This window comes from Nomascus leucogenys, chromosome 19 (genome assembly GCF_006542625.1).
Source record: "Nomascus leucogenys isolate Asia chromosome 19, Asia_NLE_v1, whole genome shotgun sequence".
In the NCBI taxonomy this organism is placed as follows: Eukaryota; Metazoa; Chordata; class Mammalia; order Primates; family Hylobatidae; genus Nomascus; species Nomascus leucogenys.
Genome location: NC_044399.1, coordinates 50,030,887 through 50,057,564, shown reverse-complemented (window position 1 = coordinate 50,057,564; position 26,678 = coordinate 50,030,887). Strand labels below are relative to the sequence as shown.

Genomic DNA, 26,678 nt, shown 5'->3' with positions numbered 1-26,678 from the left:
CAATAAATAAATAAATAAAAATGCAAACCAGCACTTTGAATGTGCTAGCCCATCTTCTGAACACCTTACAATTATTAGCCTATTGAATCCTCCATAACAACCCTATGAAGTAGATTTATGACTTCCAATTTCAATAATCCATTGTATTGATGAGGAAACCAAGGAGTAAGGCAGTGAGGAAACTGGTTCCAGCCTACATAGCAGCTGAGAAGTGGCAGGGCTGGAATTCAAACTCCAGCAGCCTGGCTCTCCTCTTCCTTGCAGGGGAGCATCCCTGCCAAAAATGAACACCCCAGGGCCAGGCAGAGCACATCTTGGCACAATTGGTATGGCAAAATTAAACGGTGCTCAGCACAGCCGACTTCTTCTTGAATTAATAATAAATAACAGAATGCATGTAGTACATATATTCCACGTACCAGGCGTACTGCATGTATTATCTTATTTAATCTTCCCAATAACTTTTTGAAATAAGAATTATTATTATGCTATTTTATGGATGACTCATTGAAGAAGCTACGATATAAAGTCCCAAAATAAGAATACCGCAAAAAGAATTTTTGGTGTTCTGAAATACATCAAACACTCCTCCACCATTCTGTTCCTGTTTAACTCAGGATAATATTAACACAGGTGCACAATACTTGACAGCAAAAGAGAAACAGGAAGGATGCTGGATGGCAAGGGTTAACAGGGGTTCTGTAGCCAGAAGTTCTCCTTGCTAAAATTTCAGGTTCTTGACTTCAGACGCCTTGATTCTTTCAAAGATTTTTGAGTATCTGAGTTAGTTGTTTGCTCCTGTTTTCTCCTTAGAGGACTTTAAATTCTTATATAACACATATAATTAAACATGTGGCATATTTATTTGGCTATGCTGGGAGCTTGGAAATCTGTTGCAAGTTGGGCTCTGCTTGTGGAAAACCTAAGAAACTTGAAGTAGTGGCTCCTAACCTGGCAAAGCTTCATTATTCCTGGCTTGGGAACAGGAGCTTTGGACAACAGCCTCCCGGCCCATCACTGTTCCTTCTTCATCCTCATCCAGCACCCACTTCCATGGTGATCCACATACTGCTAGACAAATGCTCGGAGCAAGCAATCCGTGCAGCATGCACCTCAATTGCTGGGATAGGAACCAAACTGGGGGAGGGGGGAGAGCTTTTTAAAAGTTGTATTGCCTACTCAAAGGAGTTTCTGAAGGCCTAAAAAGAAGTGAAAATTAATATTTAATTGCTTATGTCTTCTTAAAATAAAAGTATTCATGAGATACTTTCCAGAAACCATACAATTCACTCATTTAAAGTACAATTCAATGGTTTTTCGTATATTCATAGGGTTGTGTGACCATCACCACAATCAATTCTAGAACATTTTCATCCCCCAAAAGAAATCCCGTGCTCATAAACAGTTACTCTTCATTTCCTCTAACCCCTCCTCCCCAGCACTAGGCAGCCAATTGACTTTCATGAATGCTATCTTAAGGCTATAGATATTTGCTGTGATATTTCAGGTCAACTATATTAAATAATATTTAGATAAGTCATGTTTTTCCTTCAAATGGGCCAAAAATTGGAAAGCAAATCTCCTTATACTGTGATAGACAAGTGAGCTGCTGTTATTGCACTTATTAAAGATTTTTCCTCTTATATATGTGGCTGTAGGCAAAAGGTTCTAGAACTGGTTGTGGACAGGGTGTTCAAGCAAAACCTAATTCACTTATTCATTCAACAAATGTTTTATTGAATGCCCACTATGTGTCAGGCACTGTTCTAAATCTGGGCTACATCGATGAACACATCCCATCAAGATCCCTGCAGCAAGTCGCTTCGGCTTAGGGCACCTGAAGAGTATGTAGCCAAAACAGGAGCTACCTGCGTTTGGGGTCTGTGAGTCATTTGTACTCCACAATGGGATCAAGATCTGCCTCTGAGACAAGACATGGGAACTTGGAGAGGGCTCAAGGGAGAGCGGAAAGTACATAGCAGGAAGAGACAGGGGTTCTTCCAGCCCATGCAGAGGAGCTGATGCAGGTTGAAGTTGGGTCTGAACACCAAGGCCGCATCATGGCCCCTTAGCTGACCCACGAATGTACACACCAGCAAGACAGAAGGGAGTGAGTCAAGGCTGGGGGTAAGGAAGCCGAATGCCATAGCAATAGAGACTTCTTTTTTTTTTTTTTTTTTTTTGAGACGGAGTCTCGCTCTGTCGCCCAGGCTGGAGTGCAGTGGCGCGATCTCGGCTCACTGCAAGCTCCGCCTCCCGGGTTCACGCCATTCTCCTGCCTCAGCCTCTCCGAGTAGCTGGGACTACAGGCGCCCGCCACCACGCCCAGCTATTTTTTTATTTTTAGTAGAGACGGGGTTTCACTGTGGTCTTGATCTCCTGACCTCGTGATCCTCCTGCCTCGGCCTCCCAAAGTGCTGGGATTACAAGCATGAGCCACGGCACTCGGCCTAGAGACTTCTTACAGGTGCAGGAAGGAGGCTGTTCTTCATGGGAAAGGCCAAGGACAATGGCATCCCCAGGGACAGAGGGGGAAGCCGGGAGAGCCAGATCTATAGACATGCTTAGGAAAGAGTTCTGGAAAAGACGGAAAATCCCTCCAGGTTCAGCTATAGGTCTGGGTGAATCTACCACAGGCTAAGGAGGTGGAGTGGCTGTGCCTTCATTTGTTTTCTTAATCAGGTTCATTTCAAGACATGCCATGGTTGCCTCAGCTGAGCTAGCATTGAACTTGTCCACAACCAAGTGAACTTGTCCACAACCAAGGGTAGACCAGGGAGGGGAGAAGAGCACCGCCTAGTGGCAGGGAATAGCGATGACTGAGATCCTTCACCTTTCTACCCTGGGCTCCACCTTCTGATCAAGGGCCGCTAAGCGGGAGAAAGTGAAATTGGAGGCAGGAAGAGAGGCCAGCATCTATCACTGCTCATTCCTTCCACATACAGTTTCCCTTACCAACACTTATCTCACCAGTGAACGCTTATCTTCCTTAAGGTATCTGGAGAAGGCTTTTCTTAAAATCCAGTCTTATAAATAGTAAGAAAAAGACAAATATTCCAAAAGGAAGATGGGGAAAGGTCATAACCAGGCAAGCCACAGTAGAAGAACTACAAATGGCCAATAAAAAACATTGTTATAAAGATGTTTGGCTTTGCTGGGCCCGGTGGCTCACGCCTGTAATCTCAGCATTTTGGGAGGCCAAGGCGGGCGGATCACAAGGTCAGGAGTTCGAGACCAGTCTGGCCAAGATGGTGAAACCCCATCTCTACTAAAAATACAAAAATTAGCCAGACGCGGTGGTGTGCGCCTGTAATACCGGCTACTCAGGAGGCTGAGCCAGGAGAACCGCTTGAACCCAGGCAGCAGAAGTTGCAGTGAGCCAAGGTCGTGCCACTGCACTCCAGCCTGGGTAATAGAGTGAGACTTTGTCCCAAAAAAAAAAAAAAAAGAAAAAGAAAAAGAAAAAAAAAGATGTTCAGCTTCACCAGGAATCAAGCAAGTATAAATTAAACAACAAAATATCATTTCTCAGCAACTCTCATTGGAAATCAATAATACACAGTTTGGATGAGAGTGTGGAGAAATGACCCAGAATTCACACTTCCAGGAATATAACCTAAGGTAATTATCAACCCGGGGTGAGAAGAAGCATGAACACAGATGCTGTTCATAATTTTTTAAAGGAGATAATTTAATTGTTTATCACTAGAAGAATGGTTAAAGAAGTTACTATACAGGTAGTAAAATGTTGAGAAATATGTGCGCTTAGTGCCACAAGAGAATTGGCCTGGGGCAGATCATTCAGTCAAAGAAGGAGGCTACAAAACAGCATGGGAACCAATCTCATTTTTGCAACGTGTGCTGTACCTGACAGCATAAACATCCCACAGAAAAAGCGATACAAGTCTGTATGCCAGAATTGTATACCAGTAACTGCTGGCTAGAGGATAAAAGGTGATTGCTTACCATGCATAGTATATCATTTTTACAGTAAGCCTATGTTATCTGTATAATTAAACAGGAAATAAAGCTGCTTTGAGGCTGGGCGTGGTGGCTCATGCCTCCCTAATTCCAACACTTTGGGAGGCCAAGGCAGGAGGATCACTTGAGCCCAGGAGTTCAAGGCTGCAGTGAGCTATGATCACACCACTGTATCCCAGCCTGGGGGACAGAGTGAGAGCCTGACTGAAAACAAAAAATAAACAAACAAACAAAGAAACCTACTTTGAAATTGTGTCAAATGATTGGAACACAGACAAAAAGAGTCAAAAGCTGATTTCGGATAGATTCAGTTCTAAGACAAATTGATATTTTTTTCCATGCCCTCTTGCTCTTCCCCTCCATGACATTTGGTTATTTCCCTCAGCTGGGTTTTATGTGCCTCTCTTCCCCTTCCAAAGGCTTTGCATTTCTCTTAACAGAATGCTTTATCTCCCTTCTCCCTTTTAAAACCTTGCTTTAGAGAAATTGCTCAATAAATAATGAATGTTGAAGTGTGTTTCCTTCGCTCACAGAGTAATTAAGGATAACCCATTGTGTACCTCTAAAAATGACGAAAAGCTAATGCTATTTGCATCAATACCATGTGAATGCAGCTTAAGCAAATTGCTGAATGTTAAGTGACATTTCTACTGAAGGATTACTTCAACCTCCCCATGAGTGGCACAGTAGAGAATTATTGTAAGAATAATGAAGTGTAAAGAAATATGGCATTTGACTAAAAGATACTTTGATAGTTGTGAAATACGAAGGTTATTATTACCTGTAGTTTTTAATTGGTGTTTTAAGTTAAATACTTTTTTTTTTTTCCATTTGAATTCCTCTTCCAAGGCAGGTACAGACTGCCCAAATATAGAGCTTCACCTTGTTTCCGACCTTGGTAATGTCTTGCTAGGTTGGATCATGGAAAGAATGAGAACAGTTCAGTTAAAATTTATTGGCCGGATGCGGTGGCTCATGCCTTGGGAGGCTGAGGCAGGCAGATCACTTGAGGTCAGGAGATCAAGACCAGCCTGGCCAACATGTGAAACCCCATCTCTACTAAAAATATAAAAAATTAGTCAAGCCTAGTTGTACACACCTGTAATCCCAGCTACTCGGGAGGCTGAGGTGGGAGAATCGCTTGAACCCGGAGGTTGCAGTGAGCTGAGATTGTGCCACTGCACTCCAGCTCTGGGCATACAGCGAGACTCCGACTCAAAAATAAGTAAATAAATTAACTAATTAAAATAAAATTCATGCTCTGACCAGTCAAATGTCCTTACAGATCTCTGGTCCACTACCACCTACACAAGCAGCCAAAACAGGCCTGGAGCTGATCCAGGTAAGACCTTAAACTCCCTTTCCAGCCACTGATGAAAGTTAAGCTTGTTTACATGGGGTTCCTCTCCACATCTTCGCCATTTAATTTAGATTTGGACAAGGACTATTAAACTACTTAGGCCAACAGAAGATACCGCTCAAGGGCCCAACTTGTAAGAAAACATGTAAAGAAGTAGTTAAGTAAGCAAAGCCCTGACCCACTCTCCGTTCCCTTGAAGCGAGTCTGTAGAGGTTGTGATAGGAATGTCTCAGGATTCAGTAACCGGGCTCTTACAGACCTGAAAAGGGACACTTTCTGGGGCTTATTTTTGAGGAACTACGGTAAAACACGAAGGGAAATTTGTATCATCTCCCAGGAAAGAGCCTTTTTTTCCTCTTTTTTGCCTGAGTAATTCTATGCCACGGGGGACAGAAATACATTCTCTCTTCCCGGGAGTTCACCTATGAATTCTGAAATGCCCCTGGCTGTCTTCATTTCTGTATGGTTTGGCCGAAGAACTAGTAATCCAGCAAATTCTCTTATCTGCAGCACTGTTAAGGCCTGCAGAGATTAGAAAGGAAAATCTAGCAGGGTTTGATGGTTTCCACAAACTCTACTCATGGCCCGGTCTATGAGCTGATAGACTTGATGGAAGTATACCATTCCCTCTGAAGCCACAGGGCACTAGGATCAGAAGCCAAGACCCACAGTCGGGGGGTGTTCGGGTCTCCCCCCTGCTGGGGGATACTCATCCACTCTCCGCATGTTCTTGGAAACTGTAGCTTCTGTTTTGTTTGCTACTGGATAGGAACAGGGGCCCCACGGGCTCCTCCGGTCAGGGCGAGCAGCTTCTATGAGCTTCACAATTGCACCTTTGCCAGTGCACATGCTGTTGTCCTGGACAAAAAGGCTTGAGAATGAGAACACTGGCCAGGGCAAGGACTCCAAAGCCATCTTAGGCCTCTACAGACTCGTGGGACTCTTCAGGAGGCCAAGCCATGGGGCACTGTTTCCTCCTGTCCCCTTGGCCAAGATTTTCGCCTCCTCTGCAACCCCCAAAAGTACAGCCAGGCACACAGAGCTCGGCCGACTTCCAAGGAAAATCTGAACTAAGGTAATTTTCACCAGGGGGCAAAATAAGGAAAGAGAGCAGCCTGTTGGTTGTGTGTAAATCAGCTGACCCTGTGTAATACCCGCAGGTATCCAAAGGCAAGATCCTTCAGGAGCTGCCTTCCAGAAACCTGTTGGAGTGGATGTCAGCCTGGGTAAGCTGCCCACTGCTTACTATCTCTGCTCCCTGGGAATTTGCTCTGTGGCACTTTGCAAACATAAGGACCTCCCCACACACTTGTTCTTGGCCTCTGCAGCTCAACTTCAGGTCACCAGAGTTTGGGAGCATGCTAAGATATTTTAACCTCGAGAAAATGTCTCTTTGATTGATCTGTTCTCAGTGCATCAAAGAGAAAATCTTTGTCAATGAAGACATCCAAGGGCTGTGATTACTTTATGTCTCCTCAAGAGGTTCCCCCACTAAGCAGCCTCTTTACCTCTTGCACCTACCAGGCCCATCCTCAGACAGGCCTCCAGGTTAAAGCACAAATACCCAGATACAGCACGTGGTTCGGATATGGCATGGGGGATGGTTGGCAAGGAGGCACATTACCTGATTTGCATCTTCGATTTTTTACTGCCTGACAATGTTGGGTTTGTTTCAAGGCTGTATTCTGCTGAATGTATTTGGCCTCATTCCCTTTTTCTGAGTTTACCATCCTCCAATTCTATAGCTCTGGGATTCTCTGTTTCTTCTCCATTCTCCTTTATGCTCCCAATAATGCCAGTCTGTCTCGACCCACACAGATGTTCCTAGATGTTCCTTTACCTTCAAATCCTACCCAATTTCTGCTGCTTCTCTTCTCACAATCATCCCTGCAACTTTGCTCTGAGTGCCTCAGAGTCTCCCATGAACTCTCAGAGTCTTCCTGACTTAAAGGACTCCCCCAACACCCTCTAGGGGCTCAGACCTAGACTAGCTATGAAGCTCCATTATGGCTCCTACAGGGGGAGGAAGCCATTTGCACACCCTGAGTAAAGGCAGGTAAGAACATTTGGAGTTCTTAGATATCCTTCGACCAACTCTCATCTCAGATGCAGTCATGTATACAAGGCAAGCTGCCCAGTTCCTCAGCCATAAAATCGTCAGATTATGGAATTGGAAAGAAGTGTATAAAGTACATCTGGTCTAACTTCTCACCTAAAAATGAATCACTTATGGTGTGCCAGACAGAGGCCTTTACCCTCTATCGAATAACTTCAAGTGGTAGAGAATTCCCAGCCCCTTCATTTGGTGGGTGGCACTGTTAGACGTAACTATTCAGAACTTCAGCTCCTCATTACTAATTTGTCTAAACCAGTGGTTCTCAAAGTGTGGTCCAAAGACCCTGCTTTCAGAGATTCTGTGACATTTTCCCTTCTCTGACTACATGTTGTTGTGAGGACAGATTTTCTCCACATATTTCAACAAAAACAACATATCACAACTGACTGCAGGAGCTGACAACAGACTCCAGCTATCTTCATTATGATAGACATTGGAGACATTTGCCACTCTTCTCACGGAACCCTTGGTTTTAGAAAACAGTTACTTTTCAGTAAAAATTAACACTTACGTTAAAATATAATAATTCTATTGTCACTTTGAAGTAAATTAATAGTTAGCCAGGTGCAGTGGTTCACGCCTGTAATCCCAGCACTTTGGGAGGCCAAGGCGGGTGGATCATTTGAGGTCAAGAGTTCGAGACCAGTTTGGCCCACATGGTGAGACCCAATCTCTACTAAAAATACAAAAATGAGCCGGTTGTGCGCACCTGCAATCCCAGTTACTCTGGAGGCTGAGGCAGGAGAATCACTTAAACCTGGGAGGCAGAGGGTGCAGTAAGTTGAGATGACGCCACTGCACTCCCACCTAGGTCACAGAGTGAGACTCTGTCTCAAAAAAAATAAAATGGCAGGGCCCAGTGGCTCAGGCTTGTAATCCCAGCACTTTGGGAGGCCGAGGCGGGCGGATCACGAGGTCAGGAGATGGAGACCTTCCTGGCTAACACGGTGAAACCCCGTCTCTACTAAAAATACAAAAAATTAGCTGGGCGTGGTGGTGGGCGCCTGTAGTTCCAGCTACTCGGGAGGCTGAGGCAGGAGAATGGCGTGAACCCAGGAGGCGGAGCTTGCAGTGAGCCGAGATCGTGCCACTGCACTCCAGCCTGGGAGACAGAGCAAGACTCTGTCTCAAAAAAATAAAAATTAAAGTTAAAATTAAATAATAAAATAAAATAAGTAAAAATAAAGTAAATTAATAGTTAAATAAATTGCCAGTTAGTATTCTGTTTCAAATGAGAAAATGCATAGTTGTAATTTCTAAATGATAAAAATTAATAGATATAACTCATACAAACTAAAGTTCTTTGGGGTCTTTGACAATTTTTGAGAGCATAAAAAGGCTGAGAACCTTTGAGAGTGCCTTAAATTAGAGAGCCTTTCAAATACATGAAGCTACACTTCATGTCTTTTTTTATATCTCATCTTTTCCAGGATATTCCTTTAATCCCTCCAATAGGTCTTTCCATGACTTGGCAGTACACCCTCTAACTATGCTATAGACTATTAATAATTCATACACCAGGGCACCCCGAGCAGAACACAGTGCTGCCAGGGTAGTGTGCCAGGCAATTGCCTCTCTAGTCCTCAATACTCTGCTCCCGCTAAAACATCCCAACTTCCATTTGGGGTAAGCCTTGTCTCACCATTGGCTTATCTCCTACTGAGCTTGCAATACCTAAAGTTGCCAAGATTTTTTATCACATACCTCTGTAGAAGCAGGTCACCTCAATCCCGTCTTGATACAATCGAGTTTTTGAAGCCCACACTGGAAAATCACATATCTCTATTAAATCCTTCCTTCGTTTAGTCTGCTGCAATCTTCCTGAGTATTAGTTCTGTCATTTAATGTGTTAACATCCTTGTAATCTTCGTGTCATCTGAAAAATGGATAAACGTGCCACCTGTCTCCATTCCCTTTACTGGTAAAAATATATCACACGGGGCAACCGAATCCTGCGATCCGCACTAAACACCTCCTTTGTGTTTAGATCAACCCAGACACAAGCAGCTACAGGTGGACCTGATGATGCTGTCATCCTCCTTTCTACAGGACACCAGGTGTCACCCATGAGTGATTCCTGCCACCCTCTCCCACTATGCCTTCAGCCACAGATATAAATTCGTGCACCCCTCATTTAAGCTGAAGCTCTCATATGAAGGGGATCTGTTACTTAATTTTTTTAAAATGTACTGAGCATACTATATGTCAGATACTGTGCTGTGCATTAGAGCTACAAACACAAATCAATTATTTTCAAATTCTAGAATTATGCTGCTGGGGCTTTTGCCTTCACAGGCCCCACACTCTCCTACTCCAGAGTCATCAGCAACACCACTGCCTCCTACACACTGCATCCCCAACTGCCAGCCCTTACCCCTCCTACCACAGTTCTGGGAGTTGGGGCAGGCTACTCCTGGTGTATGGAGGAGGCAGGGGTGGTAGGCTCCTGATAATTCAAGTTAAAACCCGGTGGCTTTTCCTCAGAACCATCTTTATGCTGGTTGGCTTCTTGGTACCATGAGCTGTGTTTGAGTCAAAGAAGCTTCACTGGTCTGGAAACCTAACCATGGAGTTAATGTTTCCAAGAGAAAAGGCTGCCAGGTTTCCCAAAAAATACCCTACACCGAGCCTTGGATGGTAGCCCATTTATAAACCTGGGACTGTTGACGCTTTGTTAGCATGATGGCTTATGCCCAGGACCCCAGACTGTCCTCAGCCTTCTCTGAGAGTCCTTGTGTGATGTGCTACCAGCATGGCGACACCCGGGGCACAGCTGCAACACCCTACCCTCTTAGTGCTCCCCACTTCAGTACAGCAAGAAGCAGCTCTCCAGGGAAAGTGCAGCCCTTGGGACATGAAGCCAGGCGAAGGGAAGGGAAGCCTAGAAATTCTGCTGGACCAGATCCCTGCTGCCTTTCAGAGCCACTTCCTCCTAAAAACTACACCCCAAGGGAGTCACTGGGAAGAAAAGAGGGAGCTGAAGGGACCCTTGGGCTTCTGTCTTATAAAATTTGAGAGCCCGAAGGGCCACGTTTGCAGCTTCTGCTTGGGTCCCCTGTTGGTGACTTCTAGATGGAACAGAAGGAGCTGGAACCAGCACCAAGATCACACCACAGTCTTAGGAGCAGGGATGGTTCTGGGCCCTTTTGAAGACTTGACTACATTAGCATGAGTTGCAGGTGGCTGGGCCAGGCCCAGCTCTTCAGTGCCCTAACCAAGTACCCTGAGATGCTGAAGCGATGATGACTCCTCCTCATGTGTGATAAACAGATGGTGGTTAAGGGTAGGCTTTGGAGCCTGCCCGCCTGGGCTTAAAGCTCTGTTCTGCCGCTCCCTGGGCATGAGTTTCCTCACCTGTAAAATGGGATCATAGCTGCACCTAACTCACTGGATGGTTGTGACTTAATACGTAGAAAGTGCTCAGTCAGTGCCTGACACCAAGCAAGCTCTCCAAAAACACCAGTGGCTTCTACATTTTTACCCCAGAAATCATTCAGAACCATACACCTTTTTTTAAAAAAATTTCCAACTTGTATTCTAAGTTCAGGGGTACATGTGCCAAAGGTGCAGATTTGTTATGTAAGTAAATGTGTACCATGGTGGTTTGCTATACAGATCATCCCATCACCTAGGTATTAAACCCAGCATCCATTAGCTGTTCTTCCTGATGCTCTCCCTCCTCCCACCTCCCAACCCTCCAACAGGCCCCAGCACGTGCTGTTCCCCACCACGTGTTCTCATCATTCAGCTCCCACTTGTAAGTGAGAACATACAGTATTAGAACCAACACTTCTTTTAGACCTGACTGTATCTATGAGATGACCAAGCAAGAATTGTCACAAAACCACAAAAATAATTCCCTGGTTTTCTAAGAGTGACCCTTTTCAGAGTGACTTTATACACATTTACCTCCTTCGAGTCTCCTCCATGGGACAGTGTAGGGAAAGTCTTTATGACAACCCTACACTGGAAAAAACTGGAGGCAAACCCGGAAAGAAGGTAAGTGAGCCCCCCAGGCTCCCAGTTGGTCTTTGGTTGACCCAGGATGGGCTTCTGACGTCTTTTTTCTTGATACCACCCTGTTCCTCCTTGACACCAGAATACAAATGTTCTCATAAATTTACTTCTCATTACTACTGAGTCCAAAAAACACCAAGTCTCAGCTGTCCAAATATCTTTCAGCCTTTGGCTTTTGGATGAATGTAATTTGGTTCAAACGTGTCCCAAACAAACTGAAAGTGGCATGAATATAAGGACAGACTTCTAGGACAGGAGCAAGAGGCTTGGAAATCCCTGATGTTGGGGGACTGTTTATCTCCTGATAAAGTAATACAGCACCCAGCATCCTAATCTTCCTGACATTCAAGAATGCATCGGAAGAAGAAAAAAGAAAGCAAGCAAGCCTTGGGCAAAAAGTGAGGGAAGCCAGCAGCACATTTTTTTAGGAAAAGGGTACAGTGCATATTTTCACCAGTAGGTGGCGATAAAGTAATAAGGCTAAAGAAGCAGAATGTTCTTGATCAGAATGTTTAAGCATGTCATAAATATTTTGAATGTGGAGACTATCTTGCCCAATCTGCTTATATTACTTACAAAGAAATTAAGGCTCACAAAGGGTATGTGACTAGCTCAAGGTCACACACCTGCTTAATGACTGAACTAGATTAAACTCGGGTCTCACCATTAAACCAGAATGTGCAATAACAGATTGCCTTTCAAAACTGTCTGGCATCTTCATCACATAAAGAAAAATATCACCTTTTTTTCAGTGTGTTAGTAATTTCAGCTGGAAGAAAAGCTGATAGCCTTTAAGAAATAAAATAGTTGATCATGCTCTCAACTTTCTGAGCTAAAATAGAGAAGGAGGGAGGGTGGGATGGAGGGAGGGAGGGGAGACAGGGAAAAGAGAGGAAAGGAGGGAGAGAGGCAGAAAGAAAGGGAAACAGCCATTTCTGTGTTATAAGGCTTCCTGACACATTTGTGCTGCCCCTGAGCCCTTCTCAGCCATGATTTTCCAAAAAAGATCATAGATTACTGGGTAAGACTCTCCCCCTCCCCTCCACCCCTTCTACTTCATTAGCAGCAGTTTGTGGTGAAGGCCATTAAACATCTTACTGCATATAGGTCCAGGTGCTACTTTCCTTTATTCTGCTTGAGTCACACAGTGAGAAGCAGAATCTCAGGAAATAAGCGGATTGCCTGTTACCTGAAGGGGCCATATTTGTTCAGTGTAGTTCCAAGGAAGGGAATTCAAACAGGTGGGAGAAATGTACCTAGAACGATATTAGGCATATAGTGAGTGCTTAATAAGTGTGGATGTGTGGATAGATGGGAAAGGATTTAGGGCAAAAGATTCAGTCTCAATAGTGCAAGAAGGAATCTACTACTTTGGTTGAATATGTAATGAATCCCCTGTCTCTGGAGGTATTCAAGCACTAGCCAGCCACTCAAGGGCCAGGGATGTCGCAAAAACAGGTTGGGAGGTGGTTTGGAGTGGATGAACTTTTAGTTCCTTTTGAATCCGAGGATTCCCATTATTCCAAGATTCTTGGTGCATAATGAAAAAGAAACTGGTAAAGATGTTATGCCTTTGACTTCAAGAGCTTCAGATTTTAAAAAATCATGCAGATTTCAGGTTGCTTCATCCAAAATTCTGGCCCTCTGTTCCTTTATTGAACTTTCGGACACAACTGGGAAACCTTATCATCCCGGCAATTCGCTCAAGAGTTTCTGCTGGTTTGGTTTAAGTAACAAGTTTGTTTCTTTTCAATTTTGAAAATCAGGAGAGATGGACTCATGGAAACCTGGATCGGTCCTTTTAGATGAAGGTAATTATACAGCTCAACCTCTCAGCCACGCGTGGATCAAGATGCACAGGATAGCAGAACTAAGTCTAATAATCCAACTGGCAGAGCGGCCGCGCCTCCGCTAGCCTAAGATTTCTAATGGCTCCCGCCTCTGATTTAAGGGTCCTACAAAGGGCACATTGAAACTCCCTCCCTAGGGAGGCCTGGGGTAAGGAGCAATATTGGATAACAAAAGGGAGAGAGGAAACGTGAAGACAAAAAGCCAGAAGGGGGCTAGTTTCCCACCCTCGAAATGGGTTTGGACCCTCACTCCATCTGGCAGCACACTTTAACTTCCTCCAACTCCATTTCCTCCTTTGCAAAATGGCTTTCAGGTTTTCCCTTCACAAGAATGGGTGTTGTTTGCTGCCTACTACATTAAATATTTGAAACTCCAACACACAAGACCTTCCAGCTCTTCATGGGAGGGAAGATTGTACTGGTAGGGGAAGAAGGAGGTGAAGGAGAGGACTCCGCCTCTGGACTTACTTCTCCCCTTCCTCCAGCGCAGTCTTGGGGCGTTTCCACGACAGGCTCCTGGCTGAGAAATGCTGTTAGACATCCAAAGTGAATGTTTAAAATGATGCGAGGAAGTGGGATGAGCTAGCTGACCTTTAACGGAAGGATGAAATCATGTGCTCTGCAAACTGGAAAAAATAACAAGCCAGTAGAAAGCGCACTGCAGCCAAGCGCGAGCAAAAACCCCCGCACCTTCCTCCACTCCGGGGAATCCCGGAACTTCCGGGCATTCTAAAAACGGGGAGACTCACTTCCGGTGCTGTAAGCGTGCTCTGCCTGGGAAGCCCATTCGTGTTAACAAGCGTAAAAGGATTCGCTTTTATTGTCTTTATTTCTTTAAATGGTATATTTATGAACTTGGCTCCTATGTAAATGGCTCTAAAGACACCCCCTTCCCCAAGGCTGAAATGCAACTCACACACACAGCTTCTGAGAGCATGAAACCTTTTTGCATCTCTACTTCTAGTCTCAAACACCTGGGAGTGAGGAGTTGCATTTTAAGCCAAGCCCTCTTATCTGAGTTACTTTTTTTTTTTTTTTTTTTTTTTGAGACGGAGTCTCGCTCCGTAGCCCAGGCTGGAGTGCAGTGGCGCAATCTTGGCTCACTGCAAGCTCCGCCTCCCGGGTTCACGCCATTCTCCTGCCTCAGCCTCTCCGAGTAGCTGGGACTACAGGCGCCCGCCACCACGCCCGGCTAATTTTTTTTTTTTTTGTAGTTTTAGTAGAGACGGGGTTTCACCGTGGTCTCGATCTCCTGACCTCGTGATCTGCCCAGCCTCGGCCTCCCAAAGTGCTGGGATTACAAGCGTGAGCCACCGCGCCCGGCCTTATTTGAGTTACTTTTAAATAAACTGTCTTCCTCCAGTCCACATCCAATCCTCATTAGATTGTCTTCTTTGTACCTTACTCATCTTCGTTCATTGTCTCAATCACCAAATGTTGACTGAGGACCTACATGATCTTGGCACGGTGGAGGTTTATTCGAGCAAGACACATTCTGTGGCTCAAGATTTTCAGAATTTTACAGAGACATAATTTACAATGGCCAAGTGCTTAACGCTTTCAGATAACAAAACTAAGGCTCAGAATAAAGAATAAATTAACAAGAACAGAACTCAAGTCTCCTGATTTCAAATCCCCCAGCAGAGTACTATGTTTCTGATAGGCTGTAAGTAAATATTAATTTATTATTTTTCTCAGGATGGGGGTAATGTAAAGAAAAGCACAGTTAGCTTTAAGCCAAGCCCCCAAGCTGGGTGTGAATATCCATTATGTCCCCTCCCATGGGGTAAGGCCGGCTGCTTCCTGTCCTTGTAAGTCACCAAAAGTTTTACTGCTCTTTCCAGGACTTGTTCCAAAAGAAGAATTGAGCACACAGTCTTTGGAGCCAGTATCCCTGGGAGATCCAAGTAAGTTAATTGACAACTAGAAACCCACGGTGTCTTTGACATCTGAACTGCTCTCTCCTCTCTTCCCACTCACTCCCACTCAAACCTGCCTCTCTCCTACCGTGGATCTATTTATTTCCCCTCTTCTGACACCTTGTTCTAAGGGGAAAGGGAAGCTTTTGAAGGCTATAAACTGTCTATGTGCATGGGGGGAGAGGATCAAAATGTTTTAACATCGCTATGGCAACAGGGTGAAGAATGGAATGGAATGGAAAGACAAGGAAGGATAAAAGGAGGAGATGGGCAGGTTGGCAGGGGCAATGGTCTAGTGCAAATGATGGTGGCCAGAACTCAGAGTTGGAAGTGGAAACGAAGATAAATGGGCATATTCAAGAGATACAGAGAAGGGAGAATCTATAAGATCGAAGGTGGAGGTTCGAGAGAGGGAGAAGTTAAAGATGAGTTGAGCGACTAGGTAAATGGTACTACAATGAGGAGCACTGGGGATGAAGCAGGTTTATGTCTATCATTTTCTTCGAGACATTTGATCTGGTAGAGAGAAGACTACCCAGGTCTGACATTCAGAAGGAACAGCCCAATCAGAAATTTAGAGTTGTTAAGACGATGAGCTATGGTTTGAAACCGAGGCTATGAGAACAGAAAATGTGACTTAGGGAGACAGAGTAAAGTAAGAAGATACAGAAGACTTAAGCCTGGAGAACAACACTAAGTGGAGGAGAAACCGCCTGAGGATATCAGAAAGGAAGAACCAGAGAAAAACAAGAAAAATGAGAAAGACATAGTAGTAGCCTGCAAGGTATGGAAAGAAAGCACCTGCAAATTCCTCTAGAGAGTCACTACTAGTCAGCCACCAATGGACAGTGAGGCTCAACCTTGCTGCATATGAGAATCACCTAAAGACATTATTAAAGATGCCCACCTTCCTGCCTCATACCTACTGTCAGGTTCTCCCTAGACCTTGCTACCCAAAGTGTGGTCTGGAGACCAGCAGAATCAGCATCAGCATCACCAGGGAGTTTGTTAGAAACACAGACCTGCTGGTTCTATAGTGATTGATTCCTTTGCACACTTACCCTTGAGAAGCACTGTCCAGAGTGAATCCCAGGAGTCTTCATTTGTTGAAGCTGCATTAGCAACCCTGATATATACATGACTGTGATATGTGTCCAGAGTTAAGAAACACTGGCCTGATGTATTGGACAACACAAAGCATTAATCTATAAAATGGTACCATGTTGAAGGAAACTAGAGCAATTAAATACATTGGTAGAGTGATTCCCATAGATACTATATCTTACTTTCTCTTCCTTGACTTTCAACCTCTGACCTCTTCTGTAGCCATAATAAATTGCTCACACTGAACATTCCATAACCCAATTCTACCTGTTAGCATTGATGTTGGCATCTCCAGATCAGAATGTTTTCACCTCCATATAAGAAAGCCATGGGTCTCAGTCAAAACATGCCCTGAGCTGGAACCATTGTCATTTAAAAGAGGAGCAAAGGTAACCGTGGTATCAGCCATCAGGCTAGTGAGTAAAGAGAATTAAGCAAATAGAGAAACAGCTCACTTTCTTAAGACCTAACTATAAGATGAATACGTTAATCCTGAAAACAATTCAAGATGTAAGAAATAAGGAGAAAAAAACTGCCTGTGAGGAATCAAAATAGATGCTACAATATCCATGTACTTTATTCATGTAAAAAGAAAATCCCCTTTGGCCCTTACTCTAATTAACACTTGTTCCCAAAAATACTTTATTCCAAAAGGCATATTGAACTAATCTGCTGACATCTGGAAGGGAAACTCCACCTCAGGATTACTTCTCCAACTTTACTGTGCACAGGAATCACCTGGGGATCTTGTTAAAATGCACATCTGACTCTATAGGTTTGGGTGGAGCCTGAGAGTCTAGCAAACTGTAGGTGCTAGTAGGCGGCAAGCCCTAAAGAACTCCACTGCCACCTGCTGGCAACAATTCACACTGCAAGCCCCGCCAGAAAAAAAATGAATTGGCCTTGCTTGGGAACCAACAGCATGATAAGCTGCATATGGGAATCACATGCTGCTTCTCCTTTCCTTTACCCCAGGTTTTAGTGGCATTTTAAAACTCTGCTTCTGGACTTTATTTGCCTCTTTCATTCTTCATCTCAAGATCATGCTTGGGTATAGGCAGTTTGGGGACAGCAAAGGACAAAGGAAGCCAGTTGAAAAGGATGAATTGGTAGGCACTGAACGCCCAGGCAGACAGGAGGTAAAAGCTTTTCTTTTGAGATTTGCTACTGAGCCAAGGTACAAACAGGTGCCCTGATTCTAGATGGAGCAAAGTCAGCCAGTCCCAGACGGGTCCCTGTCGTCTCCTACTTCTCTGATTTTGATTGTCATGCAACACTGCAAGATAATAAAACACATTCTCAGGTATAACTTTTCTCCTAATCACAGTTCTGCAGTAGCACTCAGCAATAAATATTTCTCATCAATTCTTCTGCTCAAAACTTTGTCAACTCATGTTCATTTATTGCTTTCATCTTTAAAACGATTTTTTAAAACCAGCAACAACCCTCTCCACCTACAGAGCTTCTCCTCCTGAAGAATGGGAAGACTCCAGCTCTATGGCAACAATGCACCTTAGAGAACATGGGTGGTTGTGTGCAGCTTAGAGAGGTGCAGGCCTGTCTGGCCGCTGCTCCCCACCCACAACGGGCAGTGCCCCAGTGTCCTCTTGGATACACCAACCTAGAAATTTCCAACTTTACTCTCTCTTTTTTTGTTGTTGTTTTTTTCCTATATGGAGCTCTGTTTTGAAACATTTTTGTCTTCTAAATTGCGACTGTTAAATAATGTATTTTTCACTTTTTACCAATCAAAGGGATCTGTAGCTCCCAATAAGAACCTCCGATCAGCATTGAATAGTCAGTTTTATCATACTAAGACGATATCATTCCTGTCTACAGCAAAGGAAACACTAATTTCCATTAGCCTATGTGACTTTTCACTAGTTCCTTTTGATGTTTGAAAGGGTGAGAAGAGCTTGCAGCCCATCCATCCCTTTACCTCTCTTATAACCTTCATATATCCACAGAGATCCAGAGATCCTAAGCCAGAATAACTATTCTAGTCTTCATCACAACTAAAAGAAAGAAAGAAAAAAAATCTAAGATAGCCATGAACAAGGGCTGACATCCTATACATATATGTGGGTAATTTCTTTGGTTCCCTCGCCCAGGGAAATGAAGGAGAAGATTGATATCAATTTCTTATTCTATAATTCCTGCCCTCCTTCACTGCTGGCCTTGCAGATCTCTCACACCTTATAAAAATCCAACACTTGTTTCTAAAAAGTTAGGATGAGAGCAAAAAGCCACATGCTCTTGAGACTCAGTCTTGATGAATTCTCACAACGGGGAGTCTGCACTTACAAGATCTTAGCCTAGGAAACCATTGACAGCCTTCCCAAGCTTGGCTAGGACGTCGCTGCTTCTGAAACCCATAATTGTGGCAGATACATAGAGTTTTAAACAGTTATGGAAATAAGGACTAGCCCAAGTGTCCAAGACCCTGGTGCTCATGGAAACCCCTGTGGGATGTAAATAAATATACCCTGCATCTTACTACCTCTTTTTCCCTTTCTTTTCATTTCTCAGGGGGCTCTGATGGAGGAAGAGGAACAAGAGGATGCCCAGTAAATGCAGTGAGAGATCATGAGAATAATACAGTCTTTTTCCATTCCGCAGACTGCAAAATTGACTTGTCGTTTTTAATTGATGGGAGCACCAGCATTGGTAAACGGCGATTCCGAATCCAGAAGCAGCTCCTGGCTGATGTTGCCCAAGCTCTTGACATTGGCCCTGCGGGTCCACTGATGGGTGTTGTCCAGTATGGGTAAGTGTAGCTAATGTTCTGAATCCAGAAAGGAAGTCATGCCATGTGCTTAATTTTATGCCACAAATATTACCAACGTGTCCTTGAGCACAGATTTGTTCTCTTCCCTAATGCAAATGTAAATGAAAAAAAACTGAAGCAATCCAGATGCCTTTAAGAAATCTGAGACTTCGTGAAGGAAAGGACAGATTGAAAAACACTTGTAAGTAGATGGCATTTGCACTCAAGACTATTTATTTATCTGGAAAATAGGAGAGATGGGTGTGAGTGTTAACTTAGCCAATTACCAGCTGTGTGGCCTTGGCCTAGGCCTTCACCTCTCTGTCAGTTTCCTCATCTGTAGATCAAGAAGGTTGCATCTGCTTTCAACCCTGACTATTAGAGCATTTGTTTGAGGGACTCCACCCTGTGCTACAACCTATCCACCTATAGGTTAGACGCCTAGAGAACATGGCGCTTTAGGTTGTATCTTCTCTTTTCTCCAAATAACCTTAGGCCCCTGCACTGGTACTGGAAAAACTCACCAGGCAATGGGGAAGAATGGGTGGGAAGAGAGATGGCCCCCATCAGTCAGCTGAGCACCTAGATGACTTTCCCCAAACTGCTCTATTATTTTACTTAGGGTAGAAATGGAGGGCTCATGTTGACATCCAGTCTCAATCTTTTATTTGGCGATAATAAATCACTCTTATTTCAGATATGAATAGGTTTCTCACTGAAACAGGTATACAGATATTGATAATAAACAATCAAAAGAACAAGCGTGCATAATCTTAAATTTATACACACATTTTAAATAGGTAGCCTTTTGACCAAGAATCAGTGAGGGCAGGATGGGTATCATGCCTTCTACAAAGGACCAGTGGGTGTGGAAGGGGTGATGGAAGTGGAAACCATCATAACCTTTGGTGCCTGTTGCTCAGAAGCTGCGGTCACAGCTTACTCACCCTCCTGAAAAGAAAAACTATCCATACCTGACAACACCCGCGGGGTCTCCAGCGCCTTCAGAGGTTTCATTTTAACCAAAGTTGTTCTGTCAAAGAGATGAATATTTATTTTTAAGTTGTCAAGAGAAATAAATAAAATGCTTTCTTTTCATAAGAACCTACAACATTTGTGTTTTTGGAATTTAATTCTGATAACACATTTGATACTACCTTCTATTCCTGTCAGGAAAAATTAATAGATGAGTTAACTGGCACTTGTATGTAGTCACACTCAATTAGATAAAAATAACCCATTGCTGCAAATGTCACCTCTCAAGCTCAGGTGATCAATCTTGAAGTTTTTGAGTTGAAATAAGAAAAGTGCAGTTTTAGGGGGTATTTTTTGGTTTCAAAATGCCAACCCATTTTCATTCCTGTGTTACTTTTTACAGATAGCCAATGGATGACAGGTTTTACTAGAGAGGAAACGTAAGCGTTTTAATGCCAAATGTCCTTAGTCAATTTTACTGGGGGGCTCAATGCTTGGTGTGTTATCTTGCATTAAAAATAGCTGCTTTAAAAGCTTGTATATACCAAGGTTTATAGTATAATATGAAAATAAGGTGATAAATATGTCAGGGAAAAGAAAAATGGCATGAGAATAGTGTTGCTGATGAGAGCATGGATTAGAGAACAAATGTTGCAGGGAAGGAAGAAAAATAAAGATGCTTTCCCCCAAAACATTTTCCCCACATATTCCTAATGTGATCGCCATTCACAAGCCAGAGTTTACCCCCATGCTTTTCAATTTTACTATCTAAAAAAATCCCTTGTGTCTGCCTTTTTCCCGGGGTTCTTATTAATTTGGAGCACTTAGGGAAATGTGTGTGTTTTCCACTGTTTTATGCTCACATGAGCTAATCCATCATCTTCGCCCTCCTCTGGCAACAGGGTGGAGTGGAAAGCGCAATGAACCACTGACAGGTGATCTGAATTTGGGCCTTAGCTCTTCTGTGTGACCTTAAGCCAGTCACTTAACCTCTCCTTGTAAGTGCTGCCATCTGCGTAGCACGAGGGTCAGACCAGATGATTGATTAGGGCTCTGCCAGCCTGGCATCCTGTAATTCAGTGACCAGCTCTGTATTCAGAAGACATCCAGTAAATGAATGTGGGACTAACAGACCAGATAACTGCCTTTCCCTTCTTTTCAGTCTCAGGGTCCCGAGGAGGTGGGGTGATCAATGATGAATTGATGTGTTGCACAGAGGTGATACATCCATCTATGGAACGTGGGAAACAAAACAAATGAGAGGGTGGCCTGAGAAGGGAGTGATGAGGCTGAGGGGGAGACATATTTATTCAGCAGAAACTGCTGTTGGTTTCACTTGCCCAGCTTCCTCTCCTGGGTGTTCCCCTTCAACCCCCACTATATGCATGAGTACATACAGAGGAAGGGAGTGGGGCATCCTGGTGATTTGGGTTCTCACCAGATTCTAACGCCCTCTTTGCTTCCCTTTAAAATCATCCCTGTGCTCTTGGAATCACAGCCTGAGGCCTTGAGAGCACCTGATTCTACCTCTTTGTGTTGTAGTGAGGAAATGAGGCCCTGCAAACAAATGACCGCCTCATCAAGAACTAGCACTGGAAGGAGAGACTCAAGCTGAGAAGGACCTGGCCAAGGGAGGAGGACTCCGGAGCTCAGAACTGCTCCTTCCCTCCCTTCTCCCCTCCGTTACCACTGCCCCTGGTCCACACAGCTTCCTGGAAGATTCTTTCCTTGGGTTTTCCATAGGAGAGCTGTCAGAGTTTAGACTTTTAAATTTAGAACTTGAAAGACAAATTTAGAAGTTAAAAGACTCATACTAAATATTAACCGGGAAAAAGGTAAAGAAAAATATAAGACCTATAAAAAGGGTCTCATTTACAAAATGCAACACATCTTGACGGCTCAATCTCCTACTCAAAGACATTTTGGGTACAAGGAACAGAAAACCACTGCAGGTAGCCCAGGTGAAGGGAGATTCATGGAAAGGAAAGTGTTCACAGGACTGATGAGTCATTGGCCATCCCCTTCCCCTCCTCTGCCTGCATCTCTACGCTTCTCTGCCTGTCCATTCTGATCTTCTCTCACCTGACCAGCATCCTCTGCCAGGCTCTTGGTTTCTGCTCCTCCATAACTTCACTTTGCACTGGCTGAGTTCCTACCTCTGGTCTGGGCCCCACAGAAGTCTCAACCACCGTGGAACTGGGCAAGCACCCTCTCCCATGTTCTCCACCTGCAGGGCCCATAACCCACAATCACATTAACCTGTCAGCAACCACTGCATTCCTACCACACTCATCACACGCCTCCAGGAATAGAGGCAGCTTTTGATACAGAGTCAGAGAGGTTGACTGACTTTCCCAAGAACACACAGCTAAATGCATGACCGGGACAGAGGACAAATATTAGTCTTGGGTTAATCCGTAAAATGTCAAACAAAATTGTCTTGAAAGCAGAGATTTCACTCATCTGTGAGAAAAGAGTCTGAAATTGCTACTTTTCACCTCCTAAAGACTGAGATATTGTGTGTGGACAAAAGGCCAAGGATCAAGCCCCTGTCTTGCACATGAATACTAAGTTCAAATTTTACAACCGAAAGGCTTATAATTGCACCTAATACCAACAGGAACACGGAAAGAGTCAATGAAAGAACAGCCAGGGCAACCCATTAGGTGAACTCTAGTAACGTGGCCAAACACCTTGCATTTGAGCTGCATCCCAGACCCACAGGTGCTAAATGTCCTCCAGACCTTCACTACACTTTCATTTCAGGCCCCCGTCTCAGTATAAATGGAACATAATTGCACACGTTCTTTGTAATCAACCCTAGGATATCAAAATTGGAAACAGTTGTGGGATGAAGGGAACTGTTGGTTTTTTCTTCATTTGAAAATCAAATAGACTTTCCCTTGCTCATGAGTCTATAATAGCTGTCCTGTGGTTTAGTGAGTGGCTCTGAATTGGCCGCATCTCCTTAGTCTTCTCACTTCTCAGCCCACCCAACCTCAGCCCCTGGACTGAAGACTCATGGTCATGCATTCAGCTGGGCAGAGCAGCTTCCATAGGTCGGCTGAGCCACCAAGTGCAGGACAGTCAGAGTTGAGGGGAAGAAGCAAAATGCCGTGTCCGGTATGTTAGGCAAAATAATGACCCCGAAGTTGTCAATGTCCAAATCCCTGGAACCCATGAATATTTTACCTCACACAGCAGAAGGGACTTTGCAGATGTGATTAAAGTTAACAACTCTGAGATGGGGGGGGTTCTCCTGGACTATAGGGATGTTGCAGTGTAGCCACACGAGTCCTTCGAAGTGGAGAACCTTTCCCACCTATTGTGAGTCAAGGGAGGTGTGACGACGGAAGCATAGTCAGAGGGATGTGACATTGCTGGCTTCGAAGATGGAGGGAAGGGCCATGAGCAAGAAGTGCAGGCATCCTCTAGAAGCTGGGAAACACCAGGAAATGGATTCTCCCTGGAGCCTCTAGAGAGGGCACAGCTCTGCCCACACCTTGGTTTCAGCCATGGAGACCCACGTCGGACTTGGGACCTCCGGAACTCTCAACTAAGTGTGTGTTGTTTAAGCCACCAAGTTTATGATCATTTGTTACAACAGCAATAGGAAGCTAATACAACTGGCATCAAGGAGCACTCTGTCTCATTCTCTGAGTCTGCAGCCAAAAAACGGGAGTGGGAGGGGCTGGGGCATGAAATGCAGCTGGGATGGGGGCTGGCAGAGGTGAATCACAGCACCCACCCTCAGACTTCAGAGCAGGAAGGGGCTGTCTGGGCCTTGACTTCACGTTGGCATTATCTGGGGAGCTTTTTAAAATGCTGATGCCTGGGTCCCGCCTCAGACCTATTAAACCAGAATCTGGCAAGGAGATGAGGCTCAGAGGTTGGTATTTTAATCTGTAATTCTCAAGATCTCAGAACAGCTCCCCGTCACCTGCCTGGCCCGATTTTCCAGGGCCTAGTGCCCCTCACAAAGACCCCACCATGCCACTTCTCTCCTCTCTGAGAGACAGGCAGGTGAGGCCCACAAGCCACACTCCTCAGGAACACAGAGTCTCAAGGCCAAGTGAACTGTGAATACAATTTGCCCAAGAATCATAAGATTCTGAGGTTTTTCTTCTTCCTCCTATGCTTTTTCTTCCCTATCATGCGGGGCTCCTGGAGGTACATACAAACAACAGCGCTTGACTTCTACCCCTCCCCTTTCAGCTCTCCTCACACATCCACTGGGTTTATCTGGGGTCCCTGAGATCAGTCTCCCCCCAGAGAAGCAGATGACCACCCTGGTGCCCAATAGAACCACCTGGGAGCTCCTAAAACTCCAGATGCCCAGACCAAACTTCACATAAGTTAAATCCGATTTTCTGAGTGTGGAGCCCAGGTATCATTATTTTTTAGAGTTCCCCAGCTGATTCTGTGGTGCAACCAGAGTGAAGACTGGAATATTCTCATAGGCCTGTGCTGTCCTCCAGTGAAGCCCAGTCCCCCAGTGCCCCCTGACCCCCACAGTGGCCAGTCCAGAGGGCTGGGGGAGCTCCACCCTCCTCCCTTTCTCTGCCTTTCATTTCCCTTCTCTAGACTTCTTATTTTCCTCCCTTCCTCTTATCACTGGAAGCCCCATTGCTGATTTTTATTATTATTATTATTATTATTATTACTAAAGCATCCTCTAAGACATTGCTACTCAAAGTGTGATCCACAGTATCATCTGGGAGGCTGTTAGAAATGCAGAACCTCAGACCTCACTCGGGTTCTACAGAGTCAGACTCTACATTTTAACAAGATCCCCAGGTGATCAGATGCACATCTGAGCTTGGGAAGCTCTGTTGCCAAGATGCCCCACTTCCCCAGCACTCACTGAGCCCTGTGATGTGGTTGCAGATTAGCAGCTGGTGAGCCAGTTTGTTCAGGAGTGGCTCTCAGATCAGCATATTGCATGTGATTCACATTTACTCCAGCAGGAAGAGGTCCATGCAGCTCAATTTTCTACCCTTTTTGGTAGATGAGTGGAATTCTCATAGTAATTGCAGAAAAAAAAAACCCCACTCACTTAAAAATGAAATTTGATTATAAGACCCTGCTCCTCCTTCTCTGATGCTGGGAAATGTGGAAAAGACCAGTTCCCATTCATCGAAGGCTAGTTGTGCAAAGTCCCTCAACAGATTGGCCCAGGCCACTGCACCCTGGGCTGGTCATAGCTGCTCTAGCAGAGCTCATAGCTGTCTGAAGGGATGGGGGCAGAATGATTTTCCATCTGAGCCCTCAAGGGACAAGTCTGCAGCCACTGGCGTGTGACCTGAAACATCCTCCTGATCTTATAGGCATGGTCCATCTCATTGACTAAGTCCATAAAGCATCACATATTAGCTAGTAAAACAATTAAAAGGCTAAATAGCTATGTTATTTGATTGTAACCTTAAGTTGATGGCTTGTTTGAGAAAATAGTTTAGAAAAGTTCTTGTTGGAGGGAATTATGATTAGTTAATATTTCTCTACTGGCACAAAAATCCATTTGAGAGGCTCATTCTGTGTGACTCAGAGTGTCATGGGGTAAACCAGTAGACCCAGGGGCTTAAACAGAATAGGTACTTTAGGACTGAAAGGGCCTCAGAAGCCTTCTAGAATCCGGAGCTTTACAAACTTTCCTGAGAATATGAATCACCTGGATCTCCCAGCCCCACGGATTTTCTTTCAAGGAGAGGACTGGTAACCTATATAGTTTAATAAGTGCCTTAGGTGAGTTTTATCATCAGGTAGGTCTGGAAACACTGATGATCCGTCCAATTTCCCTGTCCCTAGCCCTCAAGCCTTCCTACGAATCAAACACCTGTGCCCATTTCTGACAGGTGTTTGCTTCTTAAACCCTTGCAGCGTAGCCATTTACTATTACACAAATTCCTCCTTTTTAGGCACGGCCAACTTCTGGCTCCCTGTCATTCCTCTTCATTAAACCTAGTCTTCCATCAAATTTTCCTTTTGAGCTATCAACCTCTATGTTTTCTTCTCTTATTTTCAAAGGAAATCTTTGATATTCCCTAGAAAAAAAAATTTGTGTTTGCATTTAATAAGAACCTGTAATAAAATTACAAATTAAAAGATTGCTTGCATAAAAATTTAGTGGCATACCTCTTTGAACTTTTAAAATAGTCTCCAAGTCTGAAGAGTAACCAGGCTAGAGTTAATCAGGCCATCAGCCTATGTATCTCGGAAAAGGACACATATACTCTGGTCCTGGGACCTGCCACGGACTGCAGATTAATGATTTATCATTCATTATTATGATTAGAGTAGAATTTAACAAATATTTATTAAGTGTTTGCCATGTACTGCGCCCTTGGTCATTTGTGGAGGATCTGATGAAAAATTCATCTAAGTGATTTGATTACATTTGCCTTTAATTCCCTTGGTGGATGAGCTCCATGCCTTTGCCCCTAATTATAATTTTAGCAATCAGGAAGGGTTTCAGAGGTCCTCTGATCCAACCTTTCAATCTATTTAAATAAATAAATGTGGTAGAGGTTCTGTTCTTTAGGACCTCACAATCCATCCAGGGAGGCAATATTTTTAAAAGAAATACCGTTAA

The 26,678-nt window shown here is 44.2% G+C and overlaps 1 protein-coding gene across 5 annotated transcripts in view; it reads left to right on the top strand.

The window, feature by feature from the left end:
- Positions 1–26,678, top strand: part of VIT (vitrin) — a 117,561-nt gene that overhangs the window by 70,293 nt on the left and 20,590 nt on the right. Inside the window, exons 8-12 of one of the 5 annotated variants that reach the window (XM_003262729.4) lie at positions 5,267–5,323; positions 6,502–6,567; positions 13,241–13,285; positions 15,169–15,231; positions 18,967–19,114. In XM_003262729.4, coding sequence (XP_003262777.1) covers positions 5,267–5,323; positions 6,502–6,567; positions 13,241–13,285; positions 15,169–15,231; positions 18,967–19,114 — 379 coding nt within the window. The remainder of the gene's footprint in view (positions 1–5,266; positions 5,324–6,501; positions 6,568–13,240; positions 13,286–15,168; positions 15,232–18,966; positions 19,115–26,678) is intronic. The other 4 variants (XM_003262730.3, XM_030800707.1, XM_003262731.4 and 1 more) reach the window with 4 other exon arrangements.